At 41.4% G+C, this 23,167-nt stretch overlaps 1 protein-coding gene across 3 annotated transcripts in view; it reads right to left on the reverse strand.

Annotated features, from left to right (window-relative positions):
• Positions 1–11,950, reverse strand: part of CEP162 (centrosomal protein 162) — a 37,848-nt gene extending 25,898 nt beyond the window's left edge. For 2 of the 3 annotated variants that reach the window (XM_081187486.1, XM_081187484.1), the window contains exons 1-7: positions 11,816–11,950; positions 10,626–10,714; positions 9,273–9,372; positions 5,779–5,914; positions 1,939–2,088; positions 1,135–1,321; positions 282–349 (exon numbers count right to left, since the gene is read on the reverse strand). In XM_081187486.1, coding sequence (XP_081043612.1) covers positions 282–349; positions 1,135–1,321; positions 1,939–2,088; positions 5,779–5,914; positions 9,273–9,332 — 601 coding nt within the window. In that variant the 5' untranslated portion in view covers positions 9,333–9,372; positions 10,626–10,714; positions 11,816–11,950. Of the gene's footprint in view, positions 1–281; positions 350–1,134; positions 1,322–1,938; positions 2,089–5,778; positions 5,915–9,272; positions 9,373–10,625; positions 10,715–11,230; positions 11,351–11,815 lie in introns of all 3 variants that reach the window. The other variant, XM_081187485.1, reaches the window with a different exon arrangement.
• Between the last annotated feature and the right edge of the window lie 11,217 nt (positions 11,951–23,167).

A 23,167-nucleotide genomic window follows, 5' to 3' on the forward strand; every position in this document is an offset into this window, starting at 1 on the left:
GGCCCTCAGGCTGAGAAAGTCCCCCCCACCCCGATATATCTGTTTCAGCACTCTGTTACCCATGGTGGACAGCAATGTGCTTTCATTTGTCTCTGGTAACTACAGCTTTATTGGCTCTGAATATGGGCGCTCCACTTTAGGCTATCGTGACCTGACCTGCATGAATTTATTAGAATTACTCAGTTTTAAACAACATGGATCATTCACTTCATAAGTCAAATTATTTTCCATAAAATTCTGTCTATAAAGCAAATGATAATAAAACACTGAATTATAGTTACCAGATTTTTCATGGTTCCTTGGTTCATCTTCATTGCCTTGTTCTACCTGTTTGGCTTCAGAGTGATTTCTGCAAAATATGACAGTATTACTTCTAGAAAAAGGTCTCTCACTCAGCAGTATTAGACAGAACAAATTTGTTTTCATGCTCATAGTTCAGACTGCTCTGCTGCTCTGGTAGTTAATAGCATATCGTTCTAAAAATTAAAAAAAATCTAAACTATGCAAAATAGACAACTTTGCAAGTAGTACAGAACTCTCGACACTAAGTCATGGTCTGTTTTAAACATTGGCTTAATAGCAAATGTGCCTTCCAGCCTTCCTGCTTCAATGTGCAGCACAAACAGGCTATATTATTATTATTATTATTATTGACTTACTGCTTGTTTGAAACAAAAAAAACATTATCTGGGTCCACGTGACATTACAAGCCATCCCCTGTGTGCAGAATCTACGGGGGGGGGGGGGGGGAGTCATAAGAGAAGGCGAGGAATACACTCACAATTAAGTCACATTTTAAAACAGGGATGAGGAACCTGTGGTCCTTCAGATGTTGTTGTACCACAACTCCAAACAACCCCAAGTACTGGCCACATTGACTGGGGCAGATGGGAGCTGGAGTCCAGCAACAGCTGGAGGCCTACAGGTTAGCCACAAATTCCATCAGAATCTTGAATACAGTGAGCCATAAGATGAAGATTTAATTTGTACAGTTCAAAGCAGAGAATTGAGATTTCATCATTAGAAAAACTGGATATTATTATGCCCTGCTTAAGAAACTATTACTGAAAATATCACAGGAATGTTTAGAGTTCTGAATATTACTAGAACTATTGATTTTTATTTTAACTTTACCGTAGAAATGCTCTTAATCCTTCAGAATCATTGGAATCCAGCTCCTTATTCAATCTAGAATAGTCTATCGTAGATGATGCTCCTTTCTCAAGATCAGCAAAGAACTTCTCCTTTTCCTCTTGTTCTTCTAAAGTATCCAATCCGGCTCCCAAAAAGATCTCATGAGGCCCTGAAGCCACAACTGAATCTAAATTTAAAAGCACCAGAATATAAATAAGTACAGTAAATTAATATCAATTTTCGTAAGAAGGTCATTGCAGGGGGAAATTGTCTAGTAATGTCCAGGCACTGCCTTAAGTGAGAAATCAACTAAATGCAAAGACAATGCCCCAAAATGCGTGACTTGATCATAAACAAGCCTATTCTCAAAATACCAGAGTTTCATGAGCATTATACATTTATTGAGTGTTTATGAAACTGGCACTGAGTGCTCACAAAACTCTGGTGTAGTGGTGTATAACCTCATGGAAACCAATAGAGAAGATGTTCCGAGTAGGAGAGCTGCACATGTGCACCAGAGCTCCTATGGCTGGAACAGACTGAGGGACTGAAGTAATTTGTAATGAGAGCAATTCAGAGAACACTAAAGGACTGAACAGCACTATACAACAGCAATTGATTGCAGCATCTCCCAAGTTTTAGTGCCAGTGTAAAAATAAGTATCATATTTTAAGGGAGTCAGTTCATATTCAACATATCTACCTGTTTAAAAACACACAACACCACACATATAATTTAACAGTTATTTAATCAGCCAAATAAAGCTGAGTGGAGAGTGAAGTTTGAGGTCTGAAGGAGTTTTACCGTTAGTTTCCAGGCTATCTTTGCTTAAAGAAACCGAAACCCCACTAGGCTGCTGGAGCCGACTGCTTCCCGCATGATCTTCGTCTACTTCCAGGATAGCATGAGAAAGCCTTCGCGACTTCAGAAAACTACTACTTGTGCTGCGTATTCCTTAAAACAAAAGGAGAAGGGTGGAAGAAAAGTCTGACATAAAAATCCATGCTGGAACACAGTTTTATTTTTGGAATTTATATAGGTTGCCCCACAACACTGATCTTTGGATGCCTTGCAAACATAAAATAGATACAATAAAAAACAAATTATAGCTTTAAAAACAACACGTCAGCAGGGATAGAGATAAAACCGGTTTCACTGTAAGGCTAAACAATGCACAACATGTAAACAGTGGTTTACAATTGTGAAAAATCACACATTTTTTTCAGGCCTGAGAAAAATCAAAAAGGTGTTATCAGGCACAGAAATAATCAAAAACAAAGTGCAAGGTGAGTCTCACCAAGGAGGTGGTCACATAGCTGCAGCTCAACTACTGAAAAGTCCCCTCCCTAGTAAGCAGCGTCTCTGAAGAGGATCTCAAGATTGGGAGGTGCATGTGGGAGAAAGCAATCTTTATTTTGGAGGAGAAATAAAAGTGCACTGTATTACTAAGGTGTCAAAAATCCCTTCATTGGTCCGTACAGTTTATGGACTGTCTAAAAGCTTCTTGAGGGCTGCAACTGGAAGAGATAATCAATACGTCCCCAAGGCCCACATGGAAGCCCATTCTGCCAGTGCACAGGGCTCTCTCGATTCCAACTATGGATTTTTGCTTTCACAATTCTATTTCACAAAGCACAACTTCAGTTTCTAGATTATTTCTAAAAATAATGGACATTCACTCACGTTAACTCCTACACCACTGGCTCCTACGTTATAGCTGATAACTAGGTTCGAAGTTCTATTAATAAATCACTGAAAGATTTTTTATTAAAAAAACCCTAGGATATTTCATAAGTTGCAAAATGAGTAACTAGATTCAAACATAGGCCAGGAAACAGAACCCTGCTTACTTAATGAAGCCCATTCAGTGGTATATTGATTGATTAATAAAAAATATTTATATTCTGCTGTACTATAAAATGAAAAACATCAAAGCAGTTTACATCAATAATACATAAAACATGCAATAAAAGTCATATAAAAAAGTTAAAAACAGACAATTTATAGCTGTAAAAAAGAACAGACTACATTCAGTGAAAAGGCTGTATGTGTGAATAGTTCTTTTAAATAATAATTTTAAAAATCATACTGAAAAAACAGTTTAGGCTTGTTACCCTTAGTATGGTCATGGTGGTTGTTAGCAGAGATTTCTTCTTTGTTAGAACACACACTTTTCTTTGCCTTAAGGGATTTTTCCAGTGTTTTGTACTTAGCCAATGCCTTGCTGTGGGATGCACTTGAAAAGGGTTTAGGAGCAACTACTTTAACTACACACAAACAGTCACAAGTGTACAGGTAATGGGTTAGAGACCAAAAAAAGAAGGGTAAATTTTGTTACCAAGCTGAAAAAAATGACTCAATATCTAGCTATTTTCACACTGCAGCTAGAAGTGCACCACAATTAGACAACTCCTCTAAAACAACACTACACAGTTCTTTGGCTAAATTACGCTTCCTTGAAGTAGACACCAAACTATCTATTTAATGCTTTACAAGAAATATTGCACGTTGTCAGGGGTTCAGGAGCAGAGGCAAGGGCAAGGGAGGAAACAGAGAGCGAGGGGGAGGAGGCAGAAGAAAAGATGAGTGATGACGACGACCCGAGATCTCCGAGTCTTTCCAGTGAATCAGAAGATTCACAGAAAGGAGCACCAGTGGTCAGGGCAAGGGGGGAGCCTAGGGGGACACCCCAGGAAGATAGAGCCAGAGGGGACTCAGAGGAGAGCAGTTGGAAATCGGGACCAGCGTCACAGCCAGAGAGCAGGGAAGAGGAGGAGCGCCAGAGATCAAGCGCTGGCAGCTCGCAACAGGGGGGAGGGCACGAGTCAGGAGTGGCCACACCTCCATCGGGGAGCGAAGAAACGGTCAGACGGAAAGTGGAAGGTTGGGCGCGCGCGCCAAGTTCAAATGCACAGGAAAGTGACGCAGTAGGCAGCCAGGAAAGGGAGCCAGGTCCTAAAGCCCGGCGCAAGGAGACAGGGAGTTCCGGGGGGTCGGCGTCAGAAGAATCCCGGAAGGAAGAGACCCCGGGGGGCAGAGGGACCCAGAGGAGAGCAGTCAGGCGGAAAAGGTGGAGCAGGGCTAGGATATTAAGTTGGTGCACAAGGGGCGGAGACTCAGACGGAGCTTCGCCGATCTAGCCATTAGACGTAGAGTTGCACGCAGCAGCTTGGGAATGGAAACTGTAACTCAATAAAGACTTTTACTTAATGATCGCTGGCTAGCGTGATCCTCTGTGAGCTAGGATCTGGAAGCAACTCTGACACACGTGTTCATGGAGTCAGAATGTGCAGTGTAAAAAACAAAACTAGTTTGCTCAAGCACTGTTTGCAATGAAACTTAACAGTAAAAATGAATAAAGGATGTGATTATAATAACTGGTCTAATATTCAGATTGAATTTGTGCAATCCTAATCCCTGGCTGAGCACCGCACCATGCATCATCTCTACACATAGCTCACGATTACACAATTCATACCATATTTACATACTTTTGTATGTGGCCTAAAAAAGCATGAGGTTTTTTACCCAAGCCAAAGTTGCGTTCACGAAATATTGTTGGTGACAGCACACATAATTAAAGCCAATATTTGTTTGATCAGAACTAGTATCAAACAAAGGAAAACCATTATTTCTGGGAAATAATTGATTTTGGCTTGCAATATAGCACAACTATTGCAAAGCTGATCTCTAAAAAGGGGTAACTAAATCTAGTACCAGACTGGTTATTTGAAAGTGGTGATTTGTTTTCACTATCTTCAATCATTTCATCTTTTGCCCCAATGAGTTTCTTCTCATTTTCTTGTTTGATAAATCTGTTTGTCTTAGAAACTTGGGAAATGAGAGAAAAACAACATGTGTAGAAAGCCAAGGAAGACATCATGTCAATTTTTTTTTTTTTTGGGGGGGGGGTTATCAAAAAGCAAAGAAGCAAGTTAAGTCCGAAAAAGGACTTAATAAACGGCAGGGGCAAGCACCTTTGAGACAGCATCAATGTCTTAGCATGCCAAGTATAGAAGCCCATGACTGGAAACAGCCACCGCTAGCCAATGCAACCTTGGCTGAAGACCAAAGGAATCAAAGTACACTATCTCAATCAGCTGCCATACATTCCTGACTGCACTCTCCATGCAACACACTCGGGTAACCTTGCAAATCCTTCACCAAATATGAGGCCCAAAAGAATGTGAATTCACTCCTCAGGCACTACTACACTTGAGTAGGTATAAGGGAGAAACTGATTCACAACTTAATATGAGCCTACCTAATTTGTGCTTCTGGAACCAGTATGTGACCTGGAAAGAAGCGCTCAATATGCAGAACAGTCGTTTTCTTAAAACAAGATGTTTGTACAAGAACTTTGCATAAGTAAAATCAAACAGTATTCAGAGAAAATGTTTTGCATGCAGAGGCTGCAACGCTCACCTACTTTGATACACAGGTTCCACAATGGCTTGCTTGAGTAGTCTGTATTTTAAGAACAGCATCTTTAAAACTGAAAATTACTTTATCTAACACAGGAACCTCAATAATTCTATTTGTAAAAAAATAATCATAAAAACTATGATCACAAAAGGCCTTGATTGCCATCTTGTGGTCACAAGTAGTAAAAACATTACACAAAATCCAGACAGAATTCATTACCATTATCGGAATCGTCCTCGGATGTCCACCACGGCACAGGATTCTTCTTCAGTTCTTTATCTGTGGCCTGCCCAACAGTGTCATGAATGCTGGATTTTTTCTTTGGCTCATTTCCAAGTGAATCATCTGAAAGGGACTGAATCAGAAGCAAGAATCACTTGTGCTGTTACGGTTTATTTTCTTGGGTCTCCATAAAATAGGACATGAGACCTGTTCAAAGTTAAGCTTTTTAAAGACCCACTGATCTCAAAGAGAGTTGAGCATATGGCAGCAATTCAATGGGTCTTAACTAATATTGATGATCAATTCCATGGTAATTTACCGGAGGATCAGAGTACCGATATTCTATGGTAAAGTGTGATATTTGTGCGGTTTCTTTCTAGCCTCTCTTTTTCTGTTTTAGCTGACAAATTAATCTCCGACTACTCCCCAGTATTTCTCATCACTGTCATTCCTGGGAAGGGAAAGAAAGACGCTTATGTACTTGTAGCAGAACCTGAAGACATATGCCAAGGACTTTCTGTACAACCATGTGCAGAACACAACAATTACCCAAAGGATTGCTTGCAGACTTCTAAGATCACTTAGATGATGTGGGGAAATTTTTTACTTGTGGCACTGCACACTACAGAATATCATAGGGTGGTGACAAAAAAAATCATCATTTTCCAAGGTTTTCCCTACACTTTAGAATGTCTTCTCTTCTGCTGTATGTGACACAACATTAATTATTTGCTTCAGAAGTCTTGTAAAGATGTATCTGTTTGTGCAGGCTTTCCCTGATCCATAAGATTGAACACTGAACTACAGGTCTTCTGTTTTATCTTTTATTTATTATGAGATTGTTTCACTGCTTTTATGTTGATCTGTACTGCTTGTGAGCTGCTTACAATTTTTTTAAAGTATCATGTAGTTTAGAAATGATTTTAATTAAATACATTTTAAAGGTGTATTTTTTAATAAAGTCTAAACACAAACCATTGTTTGGTCTTACATTTGAATCAACCCACAGTAATGTACATAGTATAGACTTTTTCCAGACATGTCAAGTAGTGAAACATAGCATATGAAGCAGTCCTTAAGTGGCAAAGACAAAATAACAGCATTTATTTCTACTTTTCCAAGCTATTGAACTATCCAGAGAAAACAGATTTATGTTTTTAATATAATTTTAATGCACAGCATATAAATAACAAAGTCAAAGTTAAGTTCTGTTTTTAAGGCAGAGTACAAGTTCAAATGCAACACTGAAGCCACAAAACAACTGCATTGGGAGCTACTGACAGGTGCTTGATGCAAGTTCTGTTATCACTTGCTATTTCTTTTGCGACTAACTGCATCCTCTGCTCAGCAAGTGGAACTAGGATGATGCCGATACTCCTCAGAGCATTGTAACTGAAGAAACTGAAATGTCCCCAGATGTTTCAACAGAGATCTGGAAACCTTCTATGTCTAGCCATCTTGTCAACTTCAAAAACAGTAGAGTAACAGCTGGGAAAGAAAACACTTACAGAAAAAAATGGCATTACGGGTCCCTGATATATAAATTGCATGAACATGACCATAATGAGAAAGACTGAAAAAAGAAAGGAATTATCCAGGCCTTTTTAGCTGTACCGTCCAAGCCCCGGTTTGATAGACAAAAAACCCCCCTCTGTATGTCCGTGCAAAATCATGAACTATACAAAGCAGTTAGATAGCGGTGAGATTTGGATCTAAATAACAATGGTTCTTATTGGAAAGCCAAATGTAGCATGATAGTAGCATTGAAAAACTAGCATACAGTGTAATTAAATCAGGTTGCCTCATTAATGGCATGCACCATGAAGCATTTTGCAAAAGATAAGAGTTGCATCCAACTAAGTAATAGAGTAGACACACTGAAATTAATGGACATGACTAACTTTATTTATTTCAAAATAAAAAAATTCCTTCCAGTAGCACCTTAAAGACCAACTAAGTTAGTTCTTGGTATGAGCTTTCGTGTGCATGCACACTTCTTCAGATACACTGAAACAGAAGTTGCCAGATCCTTCTATATAGTGAGAAGGTGGGGAGGGGTATTACTCAGAAGGGTGGTGGGAATGGGAGATTGGCAGATAGCTGAGATGAGCCTGTTGACGACTCTTAACGACTGCAATAGGTCTTACAGGAAAAGGCAAGGGGTGAGAAGGTGAAAAATGGCTTAGTCATGTATAATGAGATAAGAATCCAATGTCTTTGTTCAGACCAGGTCTCTCCATGGTTTTAAGTTTGGTAATGAGTTGCAATTCAGCAGCTTCTGTTTCCAGTCTATTTCTGAAATTCCTTTGTAGCTTATTTATTTCAGTGGGTCTATTATTTCCTTTATTTATTTCAGTGGGTCTATCGTGAGTTGGATACAACCCTGAGTGTCCACACAATGTGTGGGTTACAAGTGTGTGGTTACACTTACACACACACAATGTGCTTGTAGACATGCCATATAGGACTATGCTTAATAGCAGCATGGGAGGCAGTACTAAATACAGATAAACACATTCCTCAAGATTCCAGAGAATGTACAAAATGCAGTTGAGATATGCACAGTGTCCAAGGCCTGTTGTAGTCAACCAAGTCCTACTTAGGGCAGACCCACTAAAAATTAATGAACTTAAGTTAGTCATGTCCATTAACTTCAATAGGTCTACTCTGAGTAGGACTAGCATTGACTACTGCCCTACATATAAAAGGAGTTCAACATCATGCTGTTACAAACATTCCAACTGTGAAAGCATTTCTGCTTGTCTGATGAAACAATTTCTCCTCTCCTCCTGCTGTGCACTGTTCTGGAGTTCTCTGCAGAGCTGATTTGGGGGCTGGGCAGGGAAGCTCCATTACACTAGCGGAAGTCCTTTATCAGGCTTTCACTAGCAGGACGAGTTAGTTGAATCCATTCCATTGTTCAATCCAGAGTGCAAAACACTGAACAGATTATGTGCACATTCTCAATGAGGCCTGGTGAATGTGCAGAATGGCTGGTTGCTATGTGCATTAACTGCTGAACTTACATTACCCTAACATATATATGGCAATGGTTATGATGTGCACATTGTAGTTGCTTCTCCCCTCATTAGAAAGGAAGCAACAGGATCCCTGCTATGGCATCCAATAAAGAATGATAACCAAGAGAAAGAGTCTCACTGATGGATCATCCACTGTCACTGATCTCACAGTGACTAGCTACAGAACCTTTCATTTACAGGAAATACTTAACAGTCAAACGCACTAATAAAGAACATGATCTGTTTGTTTACATCAAGCTCTGTAAAAATTAGGAACAAGCTAAAGAGAGATGTATATTTTGCCATTTCTCATAAAAGAAAATGAAAGCTCTGTCTTCCAAAAGTTAATTCCATAAATTCCATAAATCGGAATTCATCTCCTGTAAGCCAATCATAGATGTTAATAAGTTTAGCCAAACTGCAGGTATGTCTCTGAAAGAATACAGTAAAGAAAAAAAAGTATAACAATACCTCTTTCAAAAACTGTTCAAACTGTTCATCTAGGTCTTCTTTTGAAAACTGGTGAGCCATAATCAGCAACTGTGTTTAAACTCGCAAATCCCTGAAATTACTAAGTAGATAAGAAAAGAAAAGAAAAGGCATGAACAACAAAAACAGAATAAAGCACAAATTAAATTATTGCTGCCAAGTATTTGAATTTAATGTACAACCTTCCAATCTGCTCTTAGCATACTTGTTTGACAACCTTTAACAAACCATTCATGCTGGAGTAGATAGGCCCTTGGTCTGACCCAACAAAACTCTAATGCTCTTTAAAGTCATGCTCCAAAAGTCATGTACTTCTACACTCTTATGTAAATACCAGATTCTTAAAATGAAATCTCTTCTTACAAAAGGTTCTATCCATGGAAGATTGTAAGCTTGCTGGAATTTTGTCATTTCTCACAAGAGAGACTGAAAGCCATGTCTTCCATGAGTTAATTCCAGATCCTCCAAGTGTCCCTATTTACCAGGATATCCCTGACTTAGAGAAGCCGCCCCAGTTTTTGATTTGATCCTGGAATGTCCCGCTTTTTCTTAGGATGTCTCTATTTTCACTGGAGAAATGGTGGAGGGTAAGGAATTATCTGCCCCCCCCCCCGCCATCTGAAGGCAATCCTGTATAGGGAAGTTTTTTTAAAAAATGCTTAATGTTTTATTATGTTTTTATGTATGTTGGAAGCTGCCCAGAGTGGCTGGGGCAACCCAGTAAGATGTGTGTGGTATAAATAGTAAAATTATTGTTATCTCTCTGTGGTAGCTTATCTTAAAGTTTTAAGTGTCTATACTATACACTTATTGCATTTATAAATTTTAAATTTATTGTTGTACATTGTTTTAAATGTTTGTTTTCCTTCTGGGATTGTACCCCCAAGTGTGTTTTATAAGCTGGTCTCCAACCGTAATAAATTATCTATCTAGTAAAATTAGCATTATGGAATGGGACGTCCCTATTTTCATTGGAGAAATGTTGGAGGGTATGTAATTCTATTAAAATGAATTCTTATCTTGTAAGTCAAAACCCGTATTTTGTTACATTACTCTATAAAACACATTGAATGCTGATGGCTCCATATAAATAAGCAAGCAAACAAAACAATTATTTCCAATAAGCCACTCACTCCATTCAACTAACACAAGAGAAAGATCCTGAGATTGAAATAGTTAGATGTACCATGTTTTGCTATGTTGTGCAACTTGGATATCTCCTTAGCTATGTTCTAGGCAAAGATCTCAAATATTTTTGTTCAGATAACTAAATATTAGAAACACTTCCCAAAATGTAAATAAAGCAATTGTCACTATGAATACAAGCAAACTTACCTCTAAAAGAAAATCCCTTCCTGAGTCAATATGGGTGAACAACAGGCCTTTAAACCTTCCTCAAGTAATTCATGATCCAGGAATATGTACTATATATATAAAAAGTAAATGAGAAGTGTCTTGATTGGTCTCTAATAGGACATTTTAAAGCTCTCCAGATGTGTCAAGTGCTGACACAAAATATAAAAAACAAATCCCAATTTGGGAAGTTTATCACAAAGCACATTTCCCACATCTTGCTCATTGTTCTTCTGAAACCTACATGGTAGTACAATATAAAACAGGAATGACTGCAGAGAATTCAGTTAAATAAGGTATTGTTATGTAAGCACATGGAAAAAGTCTCAGAAAACACGGTAAGAAGATTACAAATGCCACCTCTCATGACACATAATCTAATCTGCTTTTTTAAAATAAAAAAGGCACAAGAAATAATATTGTATTGCTTTACAACTACGGTAAGTACGGAAAGAAAGAAAATATTTCAGTCTTTTGTAAAAACTAAAAATCCTATTCCTTCATCTGCAGTGCCTAAATTTATCTGCATTTATCATCAAATAAATTTAACAGAGTGTCTAAGGAAAGTTTACATTATAATCCTATACCTGTTTTAACTCAGCCCTTTGAGTGCAATGGTGCTTACTCCCAGGAAAGCATGCATGGGACTGCCACCTTATCCTGAGCTGCCAGCCTGAACCCACCTGTCGTACTGAACGTAATTAGCCCTAGTGAAAATCAGAGAGATCAGTTTCAACTGCGTGGCCCAACTTTACGCAGACTTGCGTATATACCTATAGATGGATCTGGGCCGCTTGAGGTATGAGCGATATGGATTCGCGTTGCTTGATGAGGCAGAGGACAATTTTAAGCGCCCAGCATTTTGTTTCCAACGCTGGCAAGCGAGGGAGCGCGCTTAGAAGTAGGAAATGCGGGGGCGGGGGGGGGAGGGCTTTACACCTGATTCACAGGGAGACAAAGGCTCCTCGCATCTGCCACACCTGTTGACAGCTCTACCCTTTTTGCATCTGCTTATTCCCTCTTCAAGCTCCCAGCAGCGACCATGGACCTGCCCCCTCCCCGCTCCGGCAGGGCCGAGAGGCCTCGTCATAGGTGGTCCGTTTCTTTCTCACCCCCCCCCCCCAGCCCGAGAAGGCGACGGCTGGCTTCTAAATCCCCTCGCGGGACTTCACCTGCCGAAGCGGAACTCTCCATGGGACGACGAGGGTCCGCGGAGCGACTCGGCCCTATCCGCGCCAGGCGTCAACCGCCGTTTCCTAGGAAACGAGCGGAACTCGCCGGGCCACCGTAGAGCTACGGGCTACGCGATGGTCACGTGAGGCAGCGCAGATTGGGGGGAATCTACATGAGGGGGAAGGGGAAGAGAAGCCTCTCGCGGTCACGTGGTACAAGGGGTTCCTTTCCTCTCGCTGCCCGCGCGCGAATTAAAAAAACAAAAACCCGAACCCGTTTTATCTCAGCGCGTGATCCCACTTGCTGGAGGGGATAGCGAAGCGCTGCACTTTCAAATGTTTAAAACCTAAATAAATAAATACCGTTTTTCACACCCAGGTAGTAAAGCTTGATTTCTGCTGCCGCCTTTTGCTTGAGGCAGGGCGCGCTGGTGCTCAGTCGCAGCCATCATGGTAACAAATCGGAATTTCTGCATTGATTTCTATGGGCAGCTCTTCGCGGGAGAGGGGAAAAGGAAGTCGTCGCCTGAAGCCAGGAACCGGCCCTGTGTCTTAAGTCGAGCCATAATCCAGGAAAGAAACACAGCGCTTTGGAGGGACGGGGGCTGAATGGAAGCATCGCCAATGCAGTGCTTAGGGAAGCCAGGAGCCGCCTAACGGAGGGAAGGAGAAAAATGCACGGGGATAACTGGGTGTGGGGCGGCGGCCGGAGATAGACATAGGTGAGCAAAAGGAAACTTCGAGAGTTTCAACTTCTTAAGACAGCTTGCTACTGGCCGTGTTGATAACATCAGCACCGTAAAAGCATTCTGCAGACATCATTGACTCTCCTTGTGTCACATTTTCTTGGGAATTCTGTTTTTGCTTTTGCTATCATCGAAGCGTTTAGCATTGAAGATGATCGTGCCTAGCAAACATAGCCAGTGGCCAAGGATGTTGGAGATGCAGCTCAGCAACATCTGGAGGGCGAAAGGCTCCCCCCACGACACGTACCAGGAATGCATCCCCCTCAGGCTTCCAGAGGGGGTTCAGTGAAAAACACACCGCTGCAAAGGAAGTACTGGAAGGCTAAATAAAAATAGTTGTGGTGATTGTAACATAGACAATAACCATTCACAGCCTGCTTGTGAAATGCCAGATCCAGGATTAAATTTGGGAGCGATTTTCCTTTGAACTAAGTGGGGCTTCCTTTTAAGGAAGTGTGCATGGGCTTTGGTGTAAATCTTATGATAAAATCTTATGATTAAAAAGACCTTCCAGTTTAACATCAGAGTACAGAGTTAATGCTATCTAGTGTTGGCTCAATCTTCACAAAGCTGGGAAACTAAGGACAATGCCATAACAAATGCGTCTTGTAATCAACATGCATGTTGTGCAACTCTCAAACTGCTTGCTTATAACTTGCCATTCATGCACCCACACTTCATTAGATTAACATGTGGGGCAGGGTGTGGGGTGTTCAGTGGGGGGAAGGTACGGGTGGGTCTTCAGTGTGAGGTGTGTGCGTGGGAAGTTTCTGTGTGGAGCGTTTCAGTGTGAGATGGCGTGTGTGTGCAGCATTTCAGTGTTGAAGTCCATGAGAGAGGTTGTGTGTACATCAATAGATAAAAAACTGAATGTGTATAGATTAGAGGGGGGCCTGTCATCATGATCCTGCCCCCTGCTTGTATGTTCACTCACCTCTACACTGCTCTGCATGAAGAGAGATTTGCTTCCTAGCAACCATACTCTGAAACTGGAGGCAAACGATTAATGGAAAGAAAGTAAAAGTCAGAGGAAGATACAGAGATGTTTTCCTCAAGCAGCAAAGCAGCAAGTGGGGATAGCCAGACTATCCTATGTATTCATACATGGAAGTAAGTCCTCTTATGTTCAATAGGACTTGTTCCCCAGTAGTGTTCAGGATCACAGCCCAGGCCTCTTGTGTACAGCTGCACACACTTTACAACAAGTGGGGAATCTGTGGCCCTCCAGATATTATTGAACTCCAACTCCCATCCTCCCTAATCATTGGCTGCACAGACCAGAGCTAATAGGAGTTGGAGTCCAACAACAGCAGGGTGGCCATAGGTTCCCTCTTCTCTGTTTTACAATCTAAGACACTCTATGGTGAAGCCAAGATGCTAGAGTGGTTTACCAAAACTGAAGTGATCTTAAATAAGGGTATTACATTGGCAACAGCATGAAAAAAGCAGAGTTCGCAACATTTCAGAATTGTAAAACAATGTGTTGTTTTGGAATGGATTTTCAGTGTCACTGCTCAACATGGCCCCATCCGTCTCTGCTTTGTTCAGTAGAGACTGGGCTGGTGGTCCTCTGACAAATTTGTGGCTAGGTTAACTTCAAGCCTAATGCTACAATTGCCTAAGGCAGCAGGAGTGAAAATTCAAAACTTGGGCTTTGTTGTTCAGTTCACAGTAGGCTGCACTTCCAAGTATAGAAAACAGAGGTCTTTCTATTTGCTCATCCCAATAAAGAATTATTCCAAACTTGCTATACATGCCATAGATTCAGATATCTGTAGCTAATGTTGCAACAAAACCAGATAAATATGTGGAGAGGCTTTACTGAGAACTAATTTGACTCACCCTTTTCTTCTTATATGTGATAATTGCATGTGGCATTGAAGTCTCAGTTGTCTCCCGGTTTCCACCTCTCCTCTGTATTCTAATTTTATTTTTCTACTTTTTACATTCATTATTCTTGCTGCATTTTCTCTGTGCTTATGTCAATTAATGACCATTCTGTATGAGAAATGACCATCATCATAATAAAGTTTTTTTTAAGAAAAAAAGGAGGAAAGTACCCCAAAGCGAGATCACTCTTGGATATTTTCTTCAGAATTTGTTAAACAATATGTTTTATGATAGAACACTGCAGCAGTAATGTAGTGTATGTCTTTGTGTGTGTAAACACGCACATTGTATGTTTTATTTCCAAAACAGAAATATGCTCAAGTGGTGATGAAGCTTTAAAAAAGAGAAATTGGGGGAAGCTGCTGAGCTTGCCTGAGGCATCTGATTAGATAGTATTTCAGGACTGAACTTGAAAATATGTGAAATCAGATATTATGATAATAAATCTTAGGCCATTTTCAAAGCCATGTGTTGTTTTTTTTTAAAAATAAAAGGTTAGAAGTTTCATACGAGATGAAAAGCAAACAAACAGCAGTGAATGGAGAATTTTCCTTAAACTGTGCTCTCTGTTTGTGGCCACTGCTGCTACTTCCTTACATGACTATGCAATAAAAATAACACACAGCATCTGCAACCAAAAATAACAAAAGGGCTTACCGCACACGTACAAGCCACATAGCACTCAGAATTACCATTAGCTTCCTGGGAGGCGTTCATTTTTGGAAAAATGAAAAATAACCTGTAAATTCAATAGTTGTTATTCGCACATCATAACACTGGCTCTCATGGCACTCCCTGGGACATGTTTGTGTGAATTGATTCTTCCCTCCTCAATATATGAAGCAAGCAATAAAAGTAGTAGACTGCTTCACCCAGAATAAGTCCTATCAGGGACAGTGTCTGCCTGATGTAATGGCTGCTTCTGGTTATATTTCCAAACTTGTTATTTTGAAACTATAAGGAAAGCAGCCAGAGAATAGCCATAAGCACTCAAATACAATAGTATGTGACTATGAGATGTCTGGAGTGGAGTGAGGTTCTTGAGTTCGGAAAAAAGATTTCAACATCATTTGCTCATCATTCCAGAATTACAAATGATGTGTGACTTTGACCATTTCTGATTTCTGGAAAATTGTGACTGCATTAAAAAAAATACGGGACAAAAAATAAATCTGATATTCAGATTGGAAGGCTATGAGCAAGACCACCTGTTTATATTTATTTTTGAGCAAAGCTTAGTTGTAGCTGCTAAACAATATTTATTATTATTATTAATGATTGCTTCCAAATATGCTTCAAAAAGGGTTTCAGTCTACAGGCAGTAAATTATACAATAGTCTCTCGTGTTGGAATCCAGATACCCTCATGTGCAAGTGGAAAATGCTTCCATAGGCATGTGATGGGAACGGGTGAGATCAGAGGTGGAGTTAGGGGAGCATGACCAGTTTGCCTTCACTGGGCCCCAAGCTGAGAGGGCATTGCAGGGGCCGCCACAACAATGACAAACAACAGAAGGCAAGGGGGTGCCACTGAAATATTAAAGCCCAAAGAATGTAACTGGTGAGATTTCCTTCTGACAGTAGCTGCCCCATACCTCATGGAGCACCCCTACCTTGTGAAACTTAAGGAATGCAAAGAGAGCTGAAGCCCTATGGCATGTGCAGAACACTTCAGATCCCAGTCCGTAAAACCCAATCCATCTATTTCAAGACAGTTTCCAGCTGATTGCACTGCTCCTGCCAACCTAGCAGTTCGAAAGAACGTCAAAGTGCGAGTAGATAAATAGGTACCGCTCCAGTGGGAAGGTAAACGGTGTTTCCGTGCACTGCTCTGGTTCACCAGAAGCGGCTTAGTCATGCTGGCCACATGACCTAGAGACTGTACGCGGCTCCCTCAGCCAATAAAGCGAGATGAGCACCGCAACCCCAGAGTCGGTCATGACTGGACCTAATGGTCAGGGGTCCCTTTACCTTTTACAGAAGCATGGTATAGCTTCATTTTCTCTCTCTCACACACACTGCAGAAAATCAAAGGCTTGGGTTTTTGTTTTGTTATTTACATCTCCAAGTAGGCATGGACAGATGTGTCAATTTCTGTTCTCAGTTTCTAATTTTTACAATCTTGAGTTCTCCATATTTCTGCAGCAGTTTGTGAACTGTATGCAGCTGTGACTGAAGTACATATTTTCCAAACCATCATCTCTAATATACAGTGGTGCCTCGCAAGACGAAAAGAATTCGTTCCACGAGTCTTTTCATCTTGCGATGTTTTTCGTCTTGCAAAGCACGGTCCGTCACAACTGCGCCTCTTCAAGCGGCTTAAAAAAAAAGCACAAGACGTTTTCGTCTTGCGAAGCAAGCCCATAGGGAAATTCGTCTAGTGAAGCAACGCAAAACCGAAAAACCCTTTCGTCTAGCGAGTTTTTCGTCTTGCGAGGCATTCGTCTTGCGGGGCACCACTGTAATGCATTTCTTTAATGTTATTTTCGCTAAGATAATAATTTTATGCACATCTCTCCCTAATATATGTATTTTGGTAAAAATTGGCTGGTTGAAGAACTGTATACAAAATTCAGAGAAGTTTGTTTCGGTTTTCATATTGTTTCAGAAACTGAATTAACTAGTTTTGCCTTTAAATGCAAAGTGAGTTGATTCCCTCCTCTCCCTGTCTCCAGGTAAGGCTGGAAGTGTATCCTGTTTGAAATGCTGGATAGCTCTGCCAGTCAGGGTAGACTGAGGTGGATGGGCCAATGATCTGATTCAGTACAAGATCGTTTCCTATGGTCCAGTGCAACTCCCTACCATGGTCTTATCCAATATGTCAATACAGAAACTAAGCTTTGGGCCTTGTCTGTTGTAGGCAATTGTTTCTGAATTCTAAGTAGGTCGCTTCAAAATACTGGCAGAGATTTCAGCCTTCCATTTCGGATTCTTCTTTGGTTATTTTTAGTCCTTCTGAAGCCTGGGAAATCAGAAATATAACCACTTTGAACAGCCTAGAGAGCCAACTATAGCAGAAGCTCTGAATTTGATTAGATAAAACAACAAAGAGGTTCTGTTAGGGCAGAGGCAGGAAGAACTGAGGTGGGTGGCAATATCTGTCATAACTCAGGGGAAATGTAGCCTCAAAGCACTCAAAAGTGGGTGTAAAAATAACATAAGCAATAGACAACTTTCCCACATCTTGAGGTCACTCTTCAGCCTGAATAAAAAAAAAGAATTCTTCACATTCACTTTTTTTTTTACTTTTAAAGTATAATAAACAGTACATGAATGGGTGTTTCTTCTGAGAATCCTAGGGAGGGGATCTTCATCAGTCTCCCCCCCCCCCAAAAAAAAGAGTGCTTCAGCAAGAAGTCTTCAAAACAAAAGAATCCCATAGCAATTGCATTTGTTATGGGATCAGAACTTAAGAATCAAGATTATGTGTAAATCACCTCAGATTGCAAACTGTATATTTATTCATTTTAGATTAAATCAATGCTGGATCCGTATTATTGCTATGTATTCTCATGTTTGAGAGTTAACCTTTAGTTGAAGAGAATTTTCATTACTAAAGAATATCATTGTTCTATATAGAACATATTGGATATTTCTTACCTCAGAATATCCATAGGGTTGTTGCTCAGTGGCGGAACATTTGATCTGAATGCAGAAAGTCACAGGTTGAACCCCTGGCATTTCCAGAGAGGGCTGGGAGAGAACCGTGTGTGAAACTGGGAGAGAACTCCTGGAAACTTCTGTTGGTCATTGTAGACAAAACAATTAAAAATAAATAAGCATGTTAAATACATAGTCACAATACAAACATTCTGCCCAAATCCCCTGGGGAAACAAAAATATCTTTACCTTACAAAGTTGGCACCAGGTGGGCATCCCAGGGGATAGAATGCCATAGAAGGGAGATGCTACAGAAAAGGCTTGTTTTCTCATCATCACACTCTAGACCTTCTTTGGAGGTGGCACACAGAGAAGAGCCTGAGATGACGATCTTAGGGTCTGGACAGATTCCTATGGCAAAAGGCAGTGTCTTATAGTGTACAGGTCCTGAGCCATAAAAGGTTTTAAAGGTTAAAAACGGCACTTTGAATCGGGTCCTGTAACAAACTGACAGCCAGGACAACACTTTCTTGTCTGAGTCTAACTGCTATGGTGTTCACTAGCCGTAGTTTCTGAACTGTCTTCAAAGGTAGCAGGCATGCTGGGTATATTGGGCACAGGGCTGTCTTTATTATTATTTTTTAAAAATAATTTTTATTAACCGGCCAATCAAATCAAATCACATCACATAAATTTCGAATTACAAAGCCGAATTTTAAATTTTGTTGAGGGGACCCATATTTCAAGATCCGAAGGGGGATTCTGATCATCTTCTTGCTACTGCGTTAATGTCCAAATCAGTCCAAACAAAGTTCATAATTCTATCCAGTCTTATCTTGCTGTTTCCACATCTCATCTTGTTCGTATATTTTCTCTTTTTTCTTTATGATCTCTTCTGATAATCTCCTTAAGCCGATAAACACAAATAATAATCCTGTGTGAATTTTTCCGTTCGTCCAATCCTCAAATCGAGATGGTTTCCATATATCATCGCATTCATAGATAACATCGCTCTTTCCATCATTAATCACAGAACTGTCGTTCTTAAGTCCCTCTGAGGAGTTTCACCCACAATATAAAAACAGCTCTCTTTCTCTATTTCTCCTTTCAGACTTAAGTCCTCCGACAGAACTTCCCAATATGGCGATGGTATTTTTAACTGCGTCATTCCAAAGCCCTTATACATTCCACACTCTTCTTAAAACATGCTTTGGTTAGAAAGTTTATCTCCACACAGTCGTAAATCCACAGCTTAAGTCCTTCAAATGACATTTCTGACTTGTGAGGGGGGGGGATTCTTGTTTAATCACATAGAGGAAAGAAAGGAAAGTTTTCCCCCCTCCCCCATCCAGTCCCTTTGCCATACCGAGTCTTGGTGTGTCTTCATCTGGTTAATTCTTGTTCTTCTGACTCGTCTTGTTTATCAGAGATCTCTTCTGTTAGCAGTCTTTACTCCCCCTCCTTCCTTGAAATATGTGCATTCACTTCATCCTAATCGTTTCTTTTGAAGTTCTTGCAGCTAGAGTCGCGGATCAGAGACAGCGTCCAGGAGTGCCGAAATCCACAGAAGAGCATTCTGCCTAGTGCCCCCATCCCCACAAATTTGGGGGTGGTATAGGGCACAGCAGGCAAGGGCAGCCCCCCCCAATCCTGGGGGGGGGGTAGGAAGGCTATTTACTCCCATCACAGCCTCCAAATTACCTCGTGTGGGTCGGAGAGATGTTATTGTCAGCCATCTTCTGATGCGCCCCTAGTGGCCCCCCTCACAGGGCCGTCTTTAGCATATGCGCCGCCGGAGTGCAAAGATCTGCCCAGCACCCCCAAATTTAGTTTATCCCCAAATTAACTTTTATTATGCATTATGTCACTATTTTCATTTGATAAATAGCGCTCACACTAAAAGGAGGGTTTTTTGTGTGTTTTGTTTTAAACCAGCTTTTCTAAAGACAAAGAACACATTGGGAGTCAGTGTAAAGACACCACGCATGTGCTTATGACACCGTAGAGAGGTGTCTGAAGGATGAGACCGGCAGGCATTGTGCGCATGCATGGGAGAGCCATCTCAGGCAGCCTTTCATTGTGGGAGCAACCTCATTTCTAGAGGAGCTGGGAGGGCCCTTGCGTGTGTGCATATACGAGTTCTTCTTCCAGAGCCTGTGCACACTCCTGTCGCTAGATAGGCGCATTCTCTTTCTGTCTGTCCCTCTTTCCTGTTACTCCCTCTCCTCCCGGCTTTGGTGAGCGATACTTTCCAGAGAGCTCTCCCTGCAGCAGCATTTGCAGGCAGGCGGTGCAAGTTCAGTCCTGTCAAAGGTGTCGCTGACCCCGATGCCGCATAGCAGCTCAACCCAATATGCTTAGGCGGCTTCAGCAGCGGGCGCCCCCCAGAATTCAGCACCCGGGTGCCCTGCACCCCTTGCTCCCCCGGGTAAAGATGGCCCTGATGGGGCACAAGGGGCTGCGCCAACCCCATATCGAGGGGGCTGCCACCCCCCACTGAAGCTAGGCACCGCAGCCACAGCCTACACCAGGCAGCCCTGGGAGCCCAGGAGCTTGGCAGGAGCTGCAAAGTGTGAGGGTGATCTTCGCCTTCACTCATCCCAGCCTCCGCCTGGAAGCCCGGAAGCCTTGGAGCCAGGCAGGGGCTGCAATGAGCAAGCCCAAGGATTGCCCTTCCATGCATTCTGCCTCCGCCCGGCACACACCGGGCGGCTGTCACGTGACACATGATGTATCACATGGTTGCAACCCTTCAATGTGTGTGTGTGTGTGGGGGGCAAGTCAGCGCCCCTGAAAGGTAGCCACATGCACAGCACATTAAAGTACAGTGGTACCTCTGGTTACATACTTAATTCATTCCGGAGGTCCATTCTTAACCTGAAACTTCTTAGCCTGAAGCACGACTTTAGCTAATGGGGCCTCCCGCTGCTGCCGCGCTGCACCCCCCCCGATTTCTGTTCTCATCCTGAAGCAAAGTTCTTAACCCGAGGTACTATTTCTGGGTTAGTGGAGACTGTAACCTGAAGCGTATGTAACCTAAAGCGTATGTAACCCGAGGTACCACTGTAGTATAACCAGAATATAGACAACCAAAGCCACCCTATCCCTGTTCAGATTGGGTTGCAGCTGAGCTACCAGTCAAAGCTGGTAGAAGATATTTTGCAACCATGTAGGCCACTTAGTTTTTTTTTTTTTTAAAAAATATTTTATTAAGGATTTTCTTGTTTTACAGAAGTGTAGTGCCTCGTTTTTTTCCCCCCCATGTAACATTTTTACAAATCCATTTCATTTGTTGAGGCATTAGGGGGAGAAGAAGAAGAAGAAGAAAAGAAAAAAGAAAGGGGGGTGGAGAGAGGGAAGATGGATGGGGGTGGGGTCGGGTGGCGGTGTTTCTATTATGTTTAATGTATGTAGAGTTTGGTGTCAGTGTTGCTTGTGTTGTTCACTTGTGTTCCTTTGGTGGTGAGAGAGGTTGGGGTTGGCCTAGGGTGTGATTGTTTGCTTGTGATTGGCTGTGGTGGTCTTTGTTTTCATGTGTGAGTGGGGTGGGTGGGTGTTTTGGATCAGGTTAGCCATATTGATTCGTATGCTGTTGGTGGATTATTGTCATTGTCCTGTTGGGCTGTGTACCAGAATGTAGTCTAAACCCCCCTTTAAATCCATATCAACGAAAAGAAAAGAACTCACACTGAAACTCACCTACAGGTGGTACCTAACACCAAGGAAACTAGCGCTAATACACCCAGGAACCTCACCAAAATGCTGGAGAGGGTGCACCTCCACAGGCACATACCTCCACATGTGGTGGGAGTGTCCCAAAATCCAACTATTCTGGACAACAGCCATACAAGAAATATGTAAAATAACTAAGCAAGTAATAGACATCACCCCAGAATTGGCCCTACTAAACATCTTCCAAGACAACAATGCTCATTTACACCACAAAGAACTCATAACCCACCTGCTCTCAGCAGCCAGAAACACCATAACCAGACACTGGAGAGACCTGTCAGGAGTAAGCATGGACCAATTGTACCAAATAGTATGGGAAACAGCCCTACTAGAAAAATTAACTAATAAACTGAAACTGACACGGGGACAAACAGAAGAAGAAGCCTTCACCCCGATATGTAGGCCACTTAGTTGACACTGTTGAGTAATGTCAGCTGACTGACAGGTAGGCCAGGATCTGCACCACTTCTATGCTTGATTCTCACCAACACTCCCTGTCCCCTCCAGATAATGGAAAGCACACAGTCATTTATTTCCCAGGAAAGTACGTTGTTGGGATTCTAGTTTTCCTGATTTCATGTCTGTTATAAATGATACCAAATGGTTTTTCTAGTTCCCTGGCATTTCAAAAAAAGATTTTTTAAACAAAACAGTCACAACACAGCAAATGTTATGGAAATATGCTGAACACAGAGTTCAAGCCAATTCTCTTTTTTATCCAAACAATTTTTTTTTACAAGAATTTTCTCTCGAACTATTATGCTCAGTATCCATTTTGCCTCTTAAACAGGGACAATGGTGCTTGTTTTGCATTTTTACAAGGAGCAAGTCCTAATTTTTAGGAGCAAGTCCAAACAAACAATTAAAATGCAAAACTGTTAATGTAAACACAGTGAATAAATCCCTAATTTCCCTCCTGGAACAAATAATCAATTTATCAGGCTTCTAAAACTTGTTGAGCAAATGCCTTTCCTTGAGTTATATACAAAAACATACACATTTTTCTACTTTTAAAAAAAACATGCATTATAATTCAGGATGGTTTTTAAAAAAAACAAACGGTTTGGAGAGGTTTTTCTGCACTTTGCTATTTGATTTGGCTTAGGTATAGGTTGCACAATATATGCCTTTGTAAATCGCAAATTCCTCAAGGTTAAGGAAAACACAGCCTCGAAGCTTTAGGGGTGTAGCTTTTGGCACTGAGACTGTTGACTAATGAAAAATGCTCTGCAGCTTTGCATGAAAACGTGTACAATAATTATCGTGGCAATGACATGATGTCTGACTCATCCTTGGTGGTTTGGATTGCATGTGTGGGATTGTGTTTTGGACAGAGCACTCCAGAATAGCAACACTCCATCAAAAAACACAGCAGTACACCTGTA

Source organism: Podarcis bocagei (genome assembly GCF_964188305.1).
Source record: "Podarcis bocagei genome assembly, chromosome: 3".
NCBI classification, from domain to species: Eukaryota; Metazoa; Chordata; class Lepidosauria; order Squamata; family Lacertidae; genus Podarcis; species Podarcis bocagei.